Raw genomic sequence first — 19,444 nt, 5'->3', positions numbered from 1 at the left:
TCCTAATGGATGTCAATATTAGAGAAGCCCTGAATTGACTTCCCTGAGACCTGGGCCTAAAGGTCTCTCTAGACTGTTTCATCTGTTCAAAGATAAACTCTGTGGGGTAGCTTAGTTGACTGGCAGCTCTTTGTTTCCTAATCAGATATTAATACTAATTTAGCGTATACTTGATGGAGTCTTCATTTCATGTCTTAGATGACATTTTATTTCTCAATTGTTTTTATTTTTCTCCATCTGTTTATATGTGCTTTGTTCTGTCTTTTTATCTGGGATGCTGGCTTCCCGTTGATACCAGCTTCTACTTAAATAGAGACACAGGTGATGTTGACACTATGTGAATTTGAACCCCAGTTTAGAGCACTAAATACCTCTGACTGTTCCTTAAGGGACGTGAAAATTGATTTTGACACAGGGTCTCACTATGTAGCCTTGGCTGTTTTGGAACTTGCGATATAGACCAAGCTAGCTTTGAATTCACAGAGATCTGCCTGTCTCTCTGTCTCTTGAGTTTTGGGATTAAAAGTGTTTATCTCTATTTCTGGCTCAAAAATTGTTTTTTAAAAGCCTGAATTTGCCCTCATTAAAACACAAATTTGGGTTGGGGAAGTTGCTCAGTTAGTAGAGTGCTTGCCAAGGAGGTATGAGAGGTATGAGGCGCTAGTTTTGATACCACATAGTACCACACAAACCGTGGGTGGGAGTTTGGGGCCAGTCTGGGCTTAAATGAGACCCTGTCTCAAGAAACAATAACAAACAGGTCAGAACAAACATGAAATTGTAATTGTCGAGAGGTGAGAGTTGCTCTACCGACCATAAGCTTCCCAGCCTGAACCTGTCTCACCTGGACTTGCTCCCGGGCTGCATTGCTCATACGTGCAACACCAGCCGCACTCCGCCCTTTGATTTCCTGAGCAGAGATGCAAATTGTGATCAGGTTTCTTGTCAGGAGGAGAGAGCCTGTGTGAGTAGAAGCAGGTACCTGGAGGAGGAACAGTCTGGGAATCTATGCCCGGCTCCGGGGAGGGCTGTAGATCACAGTCCTGTCCAGATTCCTTGCTTGCAGTAAGGGGAAGTGGGCGTGTCCAGCTGGGAAGGGAGGGCTCTTAGCAAAGCAATGTGTAGGATGCAGGGCTGAGGGCCCAGCTACCCTGAGAGACAGGTCTCAGAGAAAAGAAGGAAGGAGGGAAGGAAGGAAGGAAGGAAGGAAGGAAGGAAGGAAGGAAGGAAGGAAGGAAGGAAGGAAGAAGGAAGGAAGGGAAAAACTGAAGGAAGGAAGGAAGGAAGGAGAGAAAGAAGGAAGGAAGGAAGGAAGAAAGAGAAAGAAAGAAAGAAAGAAAGAATACAATACAACAAAGGCCATGTATAACAAACACAGCAAATGTCATAATTCAGAGCTCATACATTAATTCAAAGTCAAAAGTTTTTCTCTAAGATCAAGGAAAAACAGGGCTGACAATTTCACTGCTTCTGTTGGATACCACACCAGGCATCCTTTCTGGATAAACTAGACAAAAGAGGAAACAGGACACATCTAGATTGGACAGAGACTAAATCATCTCCTCTTCTTATGTGGCCTTATATACAGAAAATACTAAAGATGCCACAGGGGGAAGCCCCGTTAGGACAGATACAGTTGCAGTTCACAGGCAGAACACTGAAGCTGAAAGTTCAATAAAGGTGTAATGTATAAAACCATTTCTATACGCTGGCAACAAACTATCCAAAAATTAAAAAAAAAAACAAAACTAACCCTCATTTGCAATAGCTATAAAAATAAAATAAAATTAAAAATACTTAAATTTTCCCAAGTAAATGAATCTCCTGGGTGGGATGAACCTTTAACATGATCAGTTCTTCTGATCCATGAACATAGGCCATGCCTCCATTTGTATCCTTTCTTTTCTTAATCAGTGTTTTATAGATGCCAGACCCAGGAGATCTACAGATTCAGCGTGAGCTCTATCTAGATTCCATAGAAGTAGTGTAGCCTTTTGGGAAGAGTCTAGATACCCCATGAAGTGGGTTAGGATCAGGACTGTAAACTAATTGGGAAGTGGGGCTTCCAGGAGCATAGGACTTCCAGAGATCGGGTGGCACTGTGCAAAGGAACAACTGAGCATGCCTATGAGCTTTCTCCCTGGATGGGTCAGCTCAGCTTTTCTTCAGGGTTTCTTTCTTCTGCTGAGCACTTGGCCCTGTCTGCATTCTCAGGGGAGCACATCCATGCCTATACATAGTAACAGCCATGTAAAGGATATGTCCCACTGCTGGAGAAACCGAGCCTGTTTGTCTGAGAATCATCTGCATTAGAATTTGTTCTAACCTTGTTTTTTTTTTTTTTTTTAGCCAACCACTCGCATTTATTAATAGTGTTGCTTACTGATGTAGATACTCATAAAATGCTAATAAATACATACTTTTAATAAACAAGTGGTCTGGTAAGAACTGAGGCTAGACCTCTGCCTTTTTCATTCAGATTTGACTCCTGGCATGGGTTGGTACCTGGGATTTTGAGGTTCTAGGAATTCAGACCTGTAGCCCAGTGTGTCAGGAGAAAGGCACAGATGGTGCTTCTGCCAGCAGGCAGGTGGCATGACTGATTATTGGGTTGTGATGGTGGGAAAGAGTGATTCTTTTACTGGCTGCTCTTCTGAGGGAACTGCTCTATCAAGGAAAGAAATCTCATGGTGGCAGAGGGCAGGTCTCAGCACTTGGCGCACTTGCCCAGGTTCCAGCCCTAGCACCATCTACAACAAAATTACAATAAAGAATAGTATTAAATAAGTCACAAGATAGACTTAAGAAATGTTGGATTTCTAGATGATTGTTTATTTTGAGACATGGCTTCTTGGTGTCTCTCTCCTCCAGTAGTCTGCTTCTATGTGCAGTATCAATATAGTGAACGTGGAGCTCTCGAGGGTATCAGACCATGCCCTAAAGACAAAGCAATGTGTGGGAGAGATTTAAGTATTTCTGTTACCCGAAGAGAGTTATTTGTGCTTCATTTTCCATTAAAATGTATTTAGTTCCACACACACAAACAATACCTACCAAAAGCAGGTGGACACAGACCTCTGAAAGCTTCCAGAAGAGATAACAGCTCTAAGAAATCCATGCTAGGTACACACCTGCAAGCCTAGTACTTAGGAGGCTGAGGCAGAGGATTTCCGAGTTTAACATCAGGGAGGGAGGGATGAATGACAAGCAGGCAGGCTGTAAGTGAAAATGCTGTTTTTATACCACCTTACTAACCCTCACACAGGTGGCCAATCGGGTGGTTGAAGCTTGGAAGTTAACAGTCAGGGTTAATGGTTATCTGAAATGGAGGAATAAAGGGGGTGCTGAGAGAGAAGGCACAGAGCGTCAGTACCCAGAGCTAGACACTCTTGTGGCTGGGGGTAAGGGGATGTCACCTTCCACCAGCTGAAAGCGGAAGCCAACTTGGGGCCTTTGGGATCTGAAACTCTTTGAGGTTGCATTTTGGTTTTTGTTTTAAAGTCGGGGTCTTGCTGCGTAGCCCAGACTGGTCTCACTCACCCTTGTGTCTTGGCATTCTGAGATGCTCTGCGATTACGGGTGTGCCCCAGGCAGCCAGGGCTTATGCTACGCTGTATTTTTGGTGCTGGAGGCTTGTGTTTTCTTATTCAAATCTTTGTACCAAATCCAAACCCTTGAATTACACATGGTTCAGACTCAGTGCTCCTGATCAAGTCAACTGAAGTCTGAAATGTTCAGATTTTTAGATTAGGGTGCTCAACCAGTAGTCTACTCAAATATTCTACTGCACGAAGAACTGTAGAATCTACAGTCCTTGATGGTCCTGGGGTGTACTTCTGTCCTTGGCCTTCCAGTCAAAGAGCCTCTTAGTCTGTCTTACTGTCCTCATGGTGTCTGGTAGCGAACCGTTTGACCTTTCAGAAAATGATGGATCCTTTTTTTTTTTCTTTGCTTGGTTTTAAGGTGAAGATATTCTTTGTCCTTCAGACCCTGTAATCCGGTTCATTGTCTGCCTGAAGATGGCCATCTACATAGCACACTGAGAGATAGTGCTCCAGGAAATTTATTTATTTTTGTTTGTTTTGGATTTTGGTTTGTTCCTATTTCAAAACTTTATAAAGAAAATTCAAAGGGGGAAAATACCTCAACCTTTGTCCTGTCCCTGTCTTCCCTCCAGGTTTTCATCCATCTCTTTCCTAACATGCTCCAGTATTCATTGATATTCATTTGATTTTATTGACTTTTGAACGTTTGGATGTTTCTCTCATTGTAGATTGTTTGGAGGTAGCTTCTGTTTCTGTCATGACCTAGACTCAGCGACTCCTTTGCACCTGTGCCTCGGTCCTGGCGAGTCTTTTCATGGATCGTCTGGAGTCCAGGCCAAGGAAGGGCATTTTGCCACTTGCTAGATGTGACCAGAATGTCCCCCAGAATCATGCATGCTTCTCCTGCCACTCAAGGGGCTCATGGGATACCTATTACCAGCGGGCTCACCAGTGAGGGCCGCCTGCTGCTTCTCATCTCTGGTCCCTAGCATCTCTCAGGTGGCTCTTGACAGGGCGTGTTTCCAAGGCATGATTCAGTGTCTTGTTGCATGAGCTAAGTATGGGTTCTTTCACAGTTAGCAAAATCTGCCCATGTCATCATGTAGGAATGTCTGTGTCCTACTTCCAAGGAAACTTGTAAGTGTTGGAAAGCGGCCATGCTGCTCACAAACCTGTGAGTAACTATGGGTCATGAAGCAGCTCTCTTTTATTTTCTCCTTATTAAGATTTCCTCTTGCCTCACGTCTCCTGGATGGTGGCATGGATAAGGAGGGAGTGTTTAAGCCAGGGCTTTTTTTTTGTTCTTGCTCCTGGAGCTGGAGTTACAGGTTGCTGTGAGCCACCTGATATGGGTGCTGGGAACCAAACTCAGGGCCTTTGAGGGCAGTGCGCACTTTTGACTGCTGTGCTCTCTCTCAGATGTCTCCACATCCCCTGCCATGTTTGTGGTGCATCAGAGAGCAGTGACACATGGAGAAGAAAATACAAAACAGAATATAGAAGACTGTACCAGTGGAGAGAGCTAATCCATGGTCTCATCTCGTCTCTTATGAAATGCATTGCAATAGTTCTTAGTTTATAAGACCAGTGCTCTAACTGCTAAGCTATAGAGCCCCAACAGCTCCCAGTGTAAACCTCCAGACCCAAAACTCCCTGTCGGTAGATCATCTACAAGGGCTCCAGGACGGAGTGTCTCCGAATGGGACAGTCCTGAAGCTGGCTCTTGTAGGTGTTGCTTCTACACCTGTTGGTTGTTTTATCCAACCTTCCCAGGAACACCTCAGGAGACAGACATTGCTGCAGCTCAAGGTTGATCCATGTAAACAGGGGTCAAAGTAGTCTCTTGACCTGTAACCTCTTTCTAGTGGCCAAGATAGAGCAAATCTATCTTCCTTTTTGTCCCCTTTAGTAGACTGAGATGGCAGAATCTCAGGTCTTACTATACATATCACAGTCTGAGATTTATTCATGTGTTTTCTTCGATGGCTCTGTCTTGCCGCTCCCAGTCCCCAGCCTGGTGTATCAGAGTCTATGGTGGTAAGTCCCAGATCTTAAAGAAAGGCCGGCCCAGAAGTTTTTCCATGAAAGGGGATTCCTTACCATTGTGTCTGGGCCCTCTTCACCCCGAGGTTTCTCAGAGCGTGGTACAAAAGCCAGGCTGAGAACAGTGACAGCAGTGTTCACTGCTTTGTATGAGCTTTTAGGACTCTTCTAGCCTCCCGGGACCGTTCTTTGTTATGTGTGTCTTGAGAATTTTGCTGCATAGTGCAGGAAGCACTGATAGCTATTGCGATAAGTATTAATCTGGACTGGCGTTGGGTTCCATTGTGCTGAGCCCGTCCAGGTCTCAGGAGTCGTGTGTTAGCTTGGTGTCTCACTGCATCGACCTCCTCCGTCCCTTAGAACATCGTTATACATACCGTCATACATGTTCTTATACAGCTGGGGTAAAAATGAGCTCAGGGGCAGAACTGATGACTGGCACATCTGAGTGAGAGGCCTGAGGTTGAGCGCCCAGTGCAGCTTCCAGGAGAAGGGTTGCGTGTTTGCCGCAGTGACGCAGAGTCACAGTTGAATGGAAATTCCCATGACCATTTTCTTCCTCTAGATTAGCTTCTAGGGAAAAAAAATACAGACTCGAGGAATCCCCTTGAAAATGCCACACAGGGCAGAAAGAAATGCAGAAGTGAAGATCAGCATTCTTCCCTTTCTGTCCGTGCTGTGGGGGAAGGACTGAGGAAAATAGATAGTTTTCCTCCTCCAGAGAACCTCAGAAAGAAAGGCAAGCTCCTGGGAATCCGTAGGGCGCTTACCTGTCGCATGTGAGGCTGGGTTCCTTCCATTCCCAGCAAAAAAGGAAAAACAAAAGTTAAGAACTCTAGGTAGTTCATTGGTTGAGTGTCTTGAAATTCTTTTAATGTAGGCTCTAAAAGTTCTGAGAGCCCCCATCCCTGTCCCTGTGTGTATCTTAAAAAACATGATATTGAGAAACGGAATCAAGTCACATGAGAATGAACACTGTGCACCTGCATGGTTGGAAATGTGCAGCCAGCGAGTTCTGCTGCTGAGGAGCGTCCACTGAGGGCCAGTCTCCAGAGCCAGGACCTGGTCATTGCAGGAGGTGGGCATCCGACTTTCAGAAGACGGAGAGCGGGTGTCAGTGCCTGGCTTCATCATGACTGCACTCTGTGCGTGCATCTTGAGCACACAGTCTTTCTGTATTTGTATCTTACCTGCTGCCGCCGGATGTGAAGTGGTTCTTTAACGCTGAGTTGCTCAGACAGACATGGCTATGTTTGTCATGACAGGGTGGTGGGCTCTCCTGCATCTTGATTCTGCAACACTATCTTCTCCCTGAAGCTGCCTCAAGTGAAGTGGGGTGATCCAAGCACACAGACCCAAGACTCCCTATGTCACTTGTTAGTTGGGGTACAGTGGCAGTGGTGGTGCCCAAAATGCCAGCCGCTCTAAGTTAGTTACCTTTGGAGTCTGGAGTGGAAAGTCCCTGCTGCCCAGGCCAGCAGGGGGCGATTTAGTCTCTGAGGTCCAAATCCCAGGGGTATCAGAAGGACAAAGGGTTCCTCCCTGCAGAACCATGACAACCTGACCCGTGGTGACCTCTCAGATCCCTCCTTCAGGCTGACAAAGCTTGTCTTCTTAAGAAGGATGTCACACGGCCCTTTCAGGGAAAGATCTAAATCCCAGACTAGGGTGACATGTCTGGTGGGTGACTTGCCTGAGCTTGTCACTAGGAGCAAGGTGCATAGCGTGACAGGGTATATCTCTGTAGAGGAACTGGGTCCTCCAGCTAAGGGCTGAGCCCCCACCCCCAAGCTGCTTCATAGCAGGCCCCACGGGGCCCTCTCTGAAAGAAACTGTCCAGGACAGAGTCTGTGAGTGGTGGGCTCCAAAGGGACGCTGCCAGTCTGGTCAGCCGGGAGTTTTGGGGAAATGCTTCTCTTTCCTCATCTGCCTTTCCACGAGTTGAGATGCCAAGGGGACATAGGTTCTCAGGAGAGAGTAAACCTGCAGTGTGTCGCCAGGCTACACCACTAACGATTTTAGCCCCGTGCCCAGAGCCATGCACACAAATTGGCTGGCTGGCTTTCTAAGCACAGCGCATAGCGACCTCTCTCTTGTTTGGCAATTCACATTTGTAGAACCGTCTAAGGCCCCACCTCCGCAAACAAACAAACCCATCCTAAGCTGTGCTTCATCAAAGAAACAAACTCATTAAAAGCTGAACAAGGCCTGACTTGCAGACAGGTGAAGCCTGAGAGCTACTTCCTGTTCTTCCGGGTGTTTTAAAACAACCCCCCTCCGACCAAATATCCAGATCCCCCCCCCCCCCGACCTTTTCCTTGGGTCTCCTTTAACCTTGCTGTCTCCAAAGCTGCAGGCACGGTAACGTGGAGATGGGGTACTTGTGCCTGTGTCTTAACAGCCCTATTTCTTAAGGAACCATGCATATAGGGTAGCTTGGTTGTACAAAATCTGATTAAAATATTATAGTGTGTTGGTAACTTTTTTGGGGGGTGGGAGGGCTACTGCCTACAGGAAGTTAGAACAAGCAGCATTAACAAAACTGCCTTTCCAAAGAGCTCATCTGTGTGTTGCTGCCTTCTCCCCCATGTAGGAAGAAATAGTATCTCCTAGCGACCTGGACCTGGTCATGTCAGACGGGCTGGGCATGCGGTACGCGTTCATCGGACCCTTGGAGACTATGCACCTCAATGCCGAAGGTACGCCTGGGACAGAGACGGTGCTCTGTAGTGTTGACTATTCCTGTGAGCTTTATTAGCCACCAATGTGTGCTGTTTCCTTTTAAACAGAGTAGTAGTGGCAGTGCCTAGAAGGGACTCTGTTCAGCCCTAGTAACTCAGACAGGTGCTCGCACAGATGACTGTGAGCTGATATGTAAGTCCACATGGTCTGCGAAGCTTCAGACTCTGGATGCTAAGGAGGCCTTAATGGACTCTGAGGAAGAAAAGGAAGCTCTGTGACTGCCGCCGTGCTGTGTATCGTGCTCTGTTGCATGATGAGAGAGAGGCTGCAGCTTCTGCGAGGTGTTGATCACAGAAGCAAGAAGGAAAACAAGGGCTCGATGCTTCTGTAGTCTTGTCTACACTGGAGTTTGTCCTCGGGAGCTTCTGCAGAGCAGTGGGGTGGCCGTCCCCAAGGACAGGGGTCACAAGGCAGGTGTCACACAGGAGGGGCCTGGCAGGGTGCGGCAGGCCAGACAACTGTCTGGAAGCTGGGGGCAGTCAGTGTGACCTGGTAATTCTAAAGAAAGATAACTTGATGGATAAGATCGAAGCAGATTGTAAAAGAGCCAAAGATGACCAGCTGACGAAACCCAGATCAAATTAAAACACACCAGCGCCGCGATGCACCGAAATCTGAGAGAGGCTACCCTACACATTAGCTATCTCTCCATATTAAAATGACAGTAACTTTTCTTTTTTTCCAAGTGAAGTCTCACTCCATAGCCCTGGCTAGCCACAAGTGCATGACCCTTCTGCTGAATGCTGGAACCATAGGCATGTGACATCTGATACAAAAGGAAATGGTGTTTATGGGGGTTTCTTTTCTTTTCTTTTCTTTTCTTTTCTTTTCTTTTCTTTTCTTTTCTTTTTTTTTTCTTTTGTTTTGCTGGGGAGTCAAATCTAAAGCCTTCTGTGTGCAAGCACCCTTCCACTGCCATCCCGCTGAGCCTCAAGGAACTTTTATCATCCTTCTACTGCTCTGTCGCTGTAAGCTTATATAATTACTTCTTAAGCAGTAAAGGAGTAAAAGTAGAAAGAAAACAAATGTAATCTGTAGTGTCCAGGCTGTATTTCACAAGAGATATTGAGAACTGAGATTTTTTTCCCCCCATGGGAAGGACAGAGGCGTAGGAATTGAGATTTCCCCCTGAGGTGGGGCAGAGGGGTAGGAATTGAGATTTCTTCCCTTTGAGGGGCAGGGGGAGAGGAGTAGGAATGTGGTCTCTTTGTTCAGTTTGGAGACAGGGTCCCACTTTAATTCCAGCTCTCCCCATACTATGTAGCCCAATTGGTCTTAGACATCAAGTAATCCTCCTGCCTCAACTTTCTCGGTGTTGGGATTGATTACAGAGTGCACCCGCCCCCCAACCCTGCTCTGTGCCTGCTTCCTGAGTGGGCGGACAGTAGGTAGACAGGTTTGTGTTTCATACGTGACTGATGTGACAGAAAGAACTTTCTAGTAACTGGTGCAAGTGATCCGGAAAGGGAGGGCTCACACCCTGGATGATTTAAAGGGCCATGGTAGATGTTGAGAGGAAATTGCTGTCATGTTGTGCTTGGAGCCGATGGCCTCTCTGAGTCTGACTTTTGTCCCATGATCCCACGCTGCTCTGTTGCTAGCTCAGTCGGTTTCCACTACAGCAGTTGACAACCAACACTCAAGGCAGTTTTCACAGATGCAGCATTACATGCTGTGGACCCACTACACAAGCCCTGCAATAACACTTCAGTAACCATGCCTTTCTTAAAGGCAAGCCTTGCCATGAGCAGCCAAAGGGAGAAAGGAGTCTCCCAGCAGTTCCAGCAGTTGCCATGCCTTGTGTGGGAAGATCATTGCTGAATATGAGAAGAAAATACCAAGAAGACGCCTTCATACAAGTGAAATAAGAGTTTTGAGATGTCATTGAAGCGGTCTCGGGTCATTTTAGATGTCTCCTCAGCCAGACCGTATGAGTGGGGAGCATAGCCAAGCATTTGAAGTGGACGTGGGCCTGCCTGATAACCACCGTATTTCTTTTTCTCGAGAGAAGAACGAAGGTAGTTAAAGGTTGTGAGAAATCAATAGGGAGAGAACTGAGAAGAGCTTTGAATCTCAAACGAACAGAAGCAGGAGCCAGGGACACCAGACACTCCAGCGTCAGTGAGGTGACAGACAGGAAGGAGGCCACAACAGTTTTTCAAACAAAACTGATACGATAAGAAAGCTTAATTGGCTTAATATGATAATAGGGGTCGGATGTAGTTTTCAACTTCTGAGCATTCCAAAGCCCAGCGCTAGAAAGTTAGAAGATCTGGCTGGGAACCAATGGCCCTTAATTCTTCTGGTGTCACCGGGAAACCATCAAGGTTGGAGCCGGGAGGAAGCATCTTGGTTTTGCTGACGTGGCTTTCCATCTCAGGTTAAGTTTTTAGGTTTAAAAGCACCATTCCCCCCACCCCCATCCCCAAAGCAATTGCAGATACTTCAGGATTATTTATTTTTTAAAGCTTAAGGATAATTTTATTAGAGTTGAGAGAAAACGCCAGGGCAGGCAAGTGGTAAATGTCAGCAGCCATGGGGGGGTGGGGGGTGTTGAAGAAGAGTCTTGCCTTTTGAGGGAGGGTTAGCAAAGCCTCAGCCCTTGGAGATCAAGGGAGACTTCCCAGAGTTCCAGGCTCTGGCTAGTATCTGAAAGAAAGAGAAGAGATACAGAAGAAAAAAAAAAAAAAGGTTCCTCTTTGCTGGGATACTGGGATACCCCGAGAACTGGAAAGACCTGTGGCAGAGGTGCTTTTGAGAAGCTGTGCAGGAGAGGGAAAATTCTAACTAAATAGGAAAGCAATAGGGTAGGGTGCTTGCTCAGTCTGCCTTCTTGTCTACATTTTTTTTTTAAAAAAAGCATCCTTTGTGAAATAATATGCTTCACACTCAAGGTTCTGGCCAGCAAGACAGTGAGCTGTACTCCCTACCCTGGCCTTCCTGTCTGTTAGCTGCTACTGCGAGATCAGCTTAGGTCAGCTACTCAACTCAGTGCACCTCAGTTTTCTTAGCTGTTCAGTGGGGGGACGGCAACCACTTCTGGCAAGTGGATGGGGGAGCTGTGCAGAGAGACCACTTGGGAGGTAGTTGTCCAGATAGATTACACACTCAATCAATGACCACTTGTTTTATCTTTGTGGTTTTTTTTTTTTTTTTTGGTGGCGGTGCTGGGGCCTGGAACCCAGAGCCTTGGGCATGCGAGACTGAGCTACGCACCCACGGTTTAACTGTTATCTTCGCTCTGTTTGTTGTGTTTAATTTATTACTCTTCCAGGGGTTTTGTTTGGTTTTAGTTTTCTTAATTCTCCCCAAAAGCCTCCCCCAAGCCAGAGGGAGAAATACAGAGTAAGTCTAGATGAGGCCAGTTTTTGATTGAGGGATGGAGGAAGCCTTAGAACCCAGCCAGGTTTGTTTCTTCACTGAGACCCTGGACCTGCTCTGTCCCTGGCAGCTTTTTGGACTTTGTGTCTTGCTGTCGCTGTGGAGGGACATATCTGAGTCTGACAGTCCAGGCCCCCCTCCAGGTGGACTGATTGTTTGTCCCTTATCTTGTAGACACTTACCAGGTTTTTTAGAAAGCCTGCTAGAGGTCTTGTCTGTCCATGTTTAGCCACCATTGCTGGTGGGAACAGCTAAACTGGGGGAAAAAGGGGGTGGGGGTGGTACTGGAATGGACCCTGTTGTCATGACAACCCTGACCTTGAAGGACATTTGATACTGTCATTCTGTTTTCAGGCTCCTCTGACCTGTTTCCATAAAGTCTGTGAGACTGTCTTAGCTGAGTTGACTCCATGTAGGTGTGGGTTCAGTACTGGGGCGTGTCAGTCAGGGGTGGGTGCCAGCCAGGTACAGCATAGTGGGCCATGTCTCACCCCATAAATTCAGCAGACAGGAGGACTTCCTGTTGGTAGAGATGCTAGGGTTAAAGACCCCCCCTCCCCATTTTACCTGGCAGGTCTTACAGCTAGAGAACAGATAATCTAAATCTTATCTTGAGAATCAATTCCTTCCTGTGTATTCTTTGTCCATAAAAGCATTTCTTAAGAAATCATGCTCATGGGTCAAAGAGCTAAGAAACAGCAGTTATGAGTCCAGGCTGCTATTCCAGAGAATCCAAGTTTCATTCCCTGCACCCACATGGAGATTCACAACCACTGCACAGGCGCATGTGCAGTCCAAACACCCCCACACACGACATAAGAATAAATAAATCTTAAAAAAAAAAATACTAGGCTTGGCTTCTGCAAAACCAAGCTCTGCAAGGGCTGTGGAAGAGCGACGCTCACATGGACAGACAGGAAGGCACAGAAGGAAAAGGCAAAGGGAAAGCAAGACTGGGAGGAAGAAGGTGTGGTGGTGAGCCAGCTGGGTGAGAGGGTAAGGTGTGGCTTGCCCCTTTCTGGTAGAATCAGTATTTTAGAGATTTCCACTCAGTTTTTTTCTCTCATGTAGAGAAGTCAAATTTTGTTGCATGGGGGAGAGTTGTGAGTTGTATTAGAAACAGTTTTACCACATCTTATTCTATGCTGAAGAAACAAATGTCCCATGGACACTGGAGAGATGGCACTTGTGTTAGCAGAAGGCCAGGATTTGGTTCCCAGCATCCATGTGGCAGCTCACAGCCATTTCTATTGCCCTCTTCCAAACTCCACATGCTCCAAACTCCACATGCACCAAGCACGCACACAGTGCTCATACATCCAGACAGGCAAAACACGCATGCGCATAAAATGAAAATATAAATAAATCTACAACCGAGAGAAAGTTCTAGAACATCTCTGTGGGATTGGAATGGCTTCAGGTGAACACGTGTAGAAGGACTGTAAAGTAACCCAGAGATGAAGTGTGGCCTGTGTATTAAAACTCTTGAGGCTGCTGTTTACGTTGGCCGGGGAGGTAGAGCAGCTCCTGAGAGGATCTTGGGCTGCATTTTCCCTATAAGCTGATTAAATATACAGCCACAGCCAACTTTCCCATTGTCTTCTGTGATAGAATGGAGTGTTGGTTGAGCAGCTTGTGGAGTTGTTTAGAAAGGAGCATGGGAGCTTTAAGAGGTGGGATCCTGAGCCATCTTAATGGCTCAGGGTAAAGAAAGGGGCTTGACACCAAGCCCAAGGACCTGAACATGATTCCCAGAACCCACGTAGTACAAGGTGAGAACCGGCTCCCACAAGTTGTTCTCTGACCTCCACTCAAGTAACATACACACACACACACACACACACACACACACACACACACACACACACACGTAACAAATTTGTTTTAAAAGGGCTGGGACACACGTAACAAATTTGTTTTAAAAGGGCTGGGGTCCATTTAAAAACAAGTTAGACCACTGGGTGTGTCCTTGGGTGGGAATATTGAGAGGATCTCGTCTGGATCCTGGCCGTCCAGGGGTGAGTAGCTTTCCTTCATCATGTGTTCCCATCACAACATTCTGCTTGCCAACAGCCCGGAGCAATGGAGAAGTCAATCTACTTGGCTGAGCTAGGACAGCACAGCTTGGAGGGCTTGCACACAGTGTGGTTAAGGTGGGTCTGGCTGCACACATTGTGATTTAGGCAGGTCTTGCTGCATACAGTGTGGTTAAGGGGATCTGGCTGCACACAATGTGGTTAAGGCAGGTCTGGCTACACACAGTGTGGTTAAGGCGGGTCAGGCTGTACACAGTGTGGTTAAGGAGGTCAGGCTGCACACAGTGTGGTTAAGGCAGGTCTGGCTGCACACAGTGTGGTTAAGGGGTCTGACTGCACACAGTGTAGTTAAGGCGGGTCTGGCTGCACACAGTGTGGTTAAGGCAGGTCAGGCTGCACACAGTGTGGTTAAGGCAGGTCAGGCTGCACACAGTGTGATTAAAGCAGGTCTGGCTGCACACAGTGTGGTTAGGCAGGCCTGGCTACACAGTGTGGTGACTGATGGGCACAGTCTCAATGCTGGTCTTACCACCTTATTGACACATTGATTATCTTAGGGATTTGTCATAATGAAGGAAGCTGATAACTTGTAATCACTCAATATCTTTCAGGTATATTCAACTCTGTGTGTCTTGCTCCCAACTCTAAATGAATACACTGTAGTTGTATCTAGATTTTATTATTGCTTGTATGAATAAATAAATAGGAAAAATGAAACAAATGCTTAGTTTCTTAAGGGAAAGACATTTATGTCTTTTTCTGGTCTGTGGCAATTCTAAACCACTTTAGAAGACTAAACATTGCAGGGTTATTTATAGGAATTTGCAGAGTTCTGGACTACCGACTTAACACCTATGCTGTGAGATCTTCTCTTGAAAAATTAGCCACTGGTTAACTGTAGGTGCTAATGTCAGAGAAGCTGGTAAGCTTTAGTATTTTACCCTTCAAAACAATCTCAAGCTGGGTGTGGAGGGTGCACGCTGGTAATCCCAGCATTTGGGAAACAGAAATAGGACCGGACTATTTTCAAAGCTAGCCTTGGCTACAAGGTAAATTTGGCACACTGAAAAGAAAGAAAAACTATTTGAAAGAAACAAAATAGAAAGCCAAACAATTTTGGTTTCTGTTTCAGTGTGGATCTATCAAAACTAAATCCCCAAACTAAACTCTTAATTTAAAAAGAGTATCTAGTGCTCATTTTTGTTTTAGATCAGTCAAATACTATCTTCACAGGGTAGATGAGAGTCTGTGCACGAGCATCAGCACAGCCAGGACTCATAGCACTTTGACCTCTGGGAACCTAGGCGCGGTTCTAGCTTATCTTGTCTCTACCCCATGCCTGTTCATGCAGACCCAAGGCTCAGCATGTAAGGGAGGAAGAGGAGGGAACTGAGTACCCTGGGGCAGGTGGCTACATTTTGGAAAGGTGCCCAGGCTAGACCAGGCTTGTAGTTTCCTTCAGAACTCATCTGGGTTCAATGTCTTGGCTTCAGCCCACACAGCCCTGCAGCTGTTCGTACTGACTGTGAGCCCCTCCTCATCCCCACTCATTTCTCCACCAAGACCCTGCAGTGGGGAAAATAATCATCCTGGCTGGGCGGGGCAGCCTGTGCACAGGCTCCAGCCCTCCTTACACTGGAAGTATAAGCCAGTGATGAATAGACCTCTGGCAAGGCCCTCCCCACTTTGTAAATACCAGGTAAAGCATAACCTGCCCTCAAGGCTTAAGAGTGTGATAAGGAGGGAGTGACATGAGTTTTGACATCTGGGGTTCATAAGGAATGAATCGAGGCCATTCATGATGATTCACACCTGCCAGCACTTGGGAGACTGAGGCAAGAGGATTACTGTGAGTTTGAGGATTACTGTGAGTTTAAGGTTATTATGAGCCACAGAGTGAAACTCTGTCTCAAAACAGGAGGCTAGAGGGAGGAGAGGAGCCTGAAGATGTACTTATGTAGCACATATGAAACCCTGGATCCACATACAGCAGGAGTGGTGACACATGCCTATAATCCAAGCACTTGAATAGTGGAGATGGGACTAAACATTCCAGGCCATCTATGTAGCCTGGGCTACATGAGGCCCTGAATCCCAAAGAAAGAAAAGGGTGGGAGGTAAAAAGAAAGGGAAATGAAGGCAAAAAACAAAAACAAAAACAAACCCACTGAAGCCCAGCATGCACCCTCAACGGCACATGGTTGTTGAAGAAGATGCTTTCTATACATCAGAGCATGAGTACCACTGACTAAGGGCCCCTGAGATGCACTGGTGAAGGACACATGGCAGGCCTGAGGGCCCTAGTGCGCTTAAGGATTTTAGTTTCCAGAAAGCTAGGATAATGACTCCCGGGGAAGGTCCTGCTCACCTAGACCAGAGGCTACCTTCTGCCTCTTCTCTGCAGATTCCCTTTTCCCAGGATAGACCCTTCTGCAGAGGTCTCAGGTGGGAGCTCCGGAACGTTGGTGCTGATGCGCGGGCTCCCGTTCTCATGCCATTGCAGGTGTGATAAGCTACTGTGAGAGATACAGTGAAGGGATGAAGCGTGTCCTCAAGACTTTCGGGCCTGTTCCAGAGTTCTCAGGGGCCACAGTGGAGAGAGTTAATGAGGTATGTGGACCACCCAGGAACATACAAGCAGGTGCGTCCTAGCCATCTCGAACCCATACCTCCTGTGGGTGGGGCTTTGTCAGGAGCTGCAGTCTTAACCCTGGATTCCGAAGGTTGCTTTTCCCTGACTGCCCATAGTTGCATCCTGAGCTTCAGGATACCTAAGGACAAGGTGATGGTGACCAGCAGCTCATTTTGACTTGGGGAATCTTAGGGTCTGGAGCTTTTGTCGACTTTGGGGTTTGGAAGCGGTATGCATACAGCTGGCATAAAAAGACAGTTGCACTCCTGGCAGATGACTTCTTCTGTATGTGCACTCTGTTTCTCTTCCCCTTTCCTTCTCCCAGGACATGTGCATGAAGGTTCCTGATGATCCAGAGCACTTAGCTGCCAGGAGGCAGTGGAGGGACGACTGTCTCATGAAACTCTCCGTACTCAAGTACCAGATGCAACCCAAGTGAATTTCCTGTAACGCTGCTGCCCCTCCTTCCTGGGCAGCTCTACGGGGGAGATGAGAAGCTCTTGATCCAATCCCTGTGCAGCATCAAGAAGCCCGGGAAGCTGGCCTGAAGCCCAGGTCTGCTCCCCTGTGTTGCCCTGTGGGCCGCTATAGAGGCCAAGGATCTTCTGGGCACTCCTGCCTAACCCTGCATTGGGATATCGCAGCCCTGCTTAGGTTCTGAGGTGTGGGTTCCCTGCCACCTGGGCAAACAGGCTGAAGGTTCTCACCTTTTCTTTCCAGTGTGATTACACGTGCATTTCCAGGTGATTATCTGCCACTCTCTGTTACCTTAATCTACTTCAAATGTAGTTTTTTTTTTTTTTTTGGATAATCATTTTCTAATCCTACTCTGAGTGTCCTGTGACCCTGCATAATAAAGCAATCACTTTCAGTTTGCTGGCGCTTATTCTGAATAAAAATCTTGATTGCATGAAGACAATCTGTTTCTACACACACACGCACACACACACACACACACACACACACTAAATAAACAAATAACTGTACAATCCTCCAATTTGGACCAGTGCTTTCCCAAGCTTTTCAGTGGTGCCCTCTGGGTCTCTGGTGAGATGTTTTAGGAGCATTGCAGGCTTCCCAGCCCTGGCGATGTTCACGTCTGTAGTAAATGAAATGGTGCAGAGAAAGTTCAGTCAGAGAGACACATGCTTAACGGTCATTTCTAGAACCTCCTACACGAGGTCTGTTCTGGGCACAAGCTTCCAGGACACCGAGGACACCAGTACATATGTCTCTCATGGTGATTTGGTTCCTGGACTCCATCACAGGGCTCCCGGAGGCTTTGCAGTTTTGGGTGGTGAGTATCTCAGTGTCACATGGGTAGGGAGCTGCATCTCCTCAGGGTGGAGGCTGCTTTGGTGTGGAAGCGGTGACCCTGACTAGGATGTGATCATTTTCACTCGTTTGTGAGTCCCAGTCAGCACGCTCCTGTGTTCTCAGCACACACCTGTGGCTGAGGAGCCGGGACTACCGTGAAACAATCAAGTGACCGTTGTTAAACTGGCCTAGTGCCCCAAGGGCTCATGTCCATGGAAGGATATGGTAACACTGAAAGGCCCTGCAAAGGAGGCTTCAAGGACTTGGGCTGTGAGCCTCAGTGGACAATAGGAGTCAGCTGGCACCTCCCAGCAGAGGAAGAACATGGGGTGAGAACAGGCTATGCTGAGAATGACTCAGCTCACAGCCAGGAGAGAGCTCTGCAGAGAGGCCCTGGGCCATGCTAATGATTAGAACTCTCTATCTCTTCATCACAGGATGGGTCAGACTCCCGTAAGTTCACTCTGATAGCAGAAAGGAGCAGACCGGAGGCAAGCCTGCTGTGGGGCTGTAAGGATGGCCTGGGGATGCCTGCGAGTAGGAGCTCCCACCTGTCACAGCTTGCAAGTGTTAAGTGTCCATGGCCACCTTGGTCAAGGTCAGAAAGTGAGAGGCGGGGCAGGAGATCAGAATGTGTTTGAAAATCTCACTGGGGTGACATGTGACAAGATAGAAAGGAAGTATTGGGTCCCAAAAGGCCTCGTCCTCTGCTTGATTGAGCTTCATCCCCTTGGAGCTGGTGACTCAGTCCCTCACCCTTCCTGATCTATTGCTCCATCCAACAGAGGGCTCCTGTACCTCCCTGCGGCTGAGGCTCACCACCCTCCCTCCCAGGCGCTTTCCAGGTCTACTACAGGATCACAGGTTTACTCTCAGAGCAGCCTGCCTACCACCTCCCTGAGACCTGAAAGCCATGCATTCCCCAGACCATGCCTGAGAGCCCACATGACCTAGCCATGCACGGGGCACAGGTAGATCTCACTTGTGATCTGTCTGGCTCTTGGCATTGATGAGCCGGGAGAGTCCTGGAAGGGCTGGCCATGTCTGCTGCTGGGCCCAAGACTTCATGAGTGAGACCCTAGGGGCGCCAGGCAGGGGCACTCATTCGTCCTGGGCAGCACTGCTGTAGGGCACAGAGGTGGTGCCACTTGGAACTGTTGGTCTTTGTCGTGCGTCTAAGCTGCATTAATACTTTCATTGCCGTGTCTTCCTGGGAAAGTCAGACATGTTTGGAAATATCTACAGATTCACAATCTAAGGAATCTGGCCAAATGGAGATTTAAAATATTTGGGAAGGATTCCAGAAGGTTCCAAAAAGCAACACGTACAAACTGTCCCCCTTACCATTGTCAAAGCTATCGAGCGTCACAGCCATTTCCACAGTATTTATATTGTACTAGCTATTACCAATCATCTAGGCGTGACTTACAGTATGCAGATGGATGGGGGGGGGAGTTTTGCAGATATAGAACCATTTTATATAGGGAACTTGAACATCTGTGGATTTTGGTACCCACAGGAATCCTAGAATCAATCCTTTGACTGACTAGGGAGGACCTGATATAGTAGCAGAAAGGCTTCATGGTCTTACGTGTAGCTGTCATAGCCTATAATGGGAATTGATAGGGTATGCAAGTGCTGTCCCTCACCTAAGTGAAAATAACAGACAGACCAAACGAGAACAAATGAAAGGGAACATAGACCCCGATTGAGGAGGATGGTTCTGGAAGCAGCTGGGTAGAATCAGG

The 19,444-nt window shown here is 47.2% G+C and overlaps 1 protein-coding gene across 1 annotated transcript in view; it reads left to right on the top strand.

The window, feature by feature from the left end:
- The window catches only part of Cryl1 (crystallin lambda 1), a 115,653-nt gene extending 98,403 nt beyond the window's left edge, over window positions 1-17,250 (top strand). The window contains exons 6-8 of the mRNA XM_021203552.1: window positions 8,182-8,287; window positions 16,251-16,357; window positions 16,705-17,250. Of these exons, the coding sequence (XP_021059211.1) occupies window positions 8,182-8,287; window positions 16,251-16,357; window positions 16,705-16,818 (327 nt within the window). The 3' untranslated portion in view covers window positions 16,819-17,250. The remainder of the gene's footprint in view (window positions 1-8,181; window positions 8,288-16,250; window positions 16,358-16,704) is intronic.
- Window positions 17,251-19,444: the final 2,194 nt, after the last annotated feature.

This window comes from Mus pahari, chromosome 8, assembly GCF_900095145.1.
Source record: "Mus pahari chromosome 8, PAHARI_EIJ_v1.1, whole genome shotgun sequence".
NCBI classification, from domain to species: Eukaryota; Metazoa; Chordata; class Mammalia; order Rodentia; family Muridae; genus Mus; species Mus pahari.
Note: the sequence above shows the minus strand (reverse complement) of the source record. Positions and strands in the feature narration are given on the sequence as shown.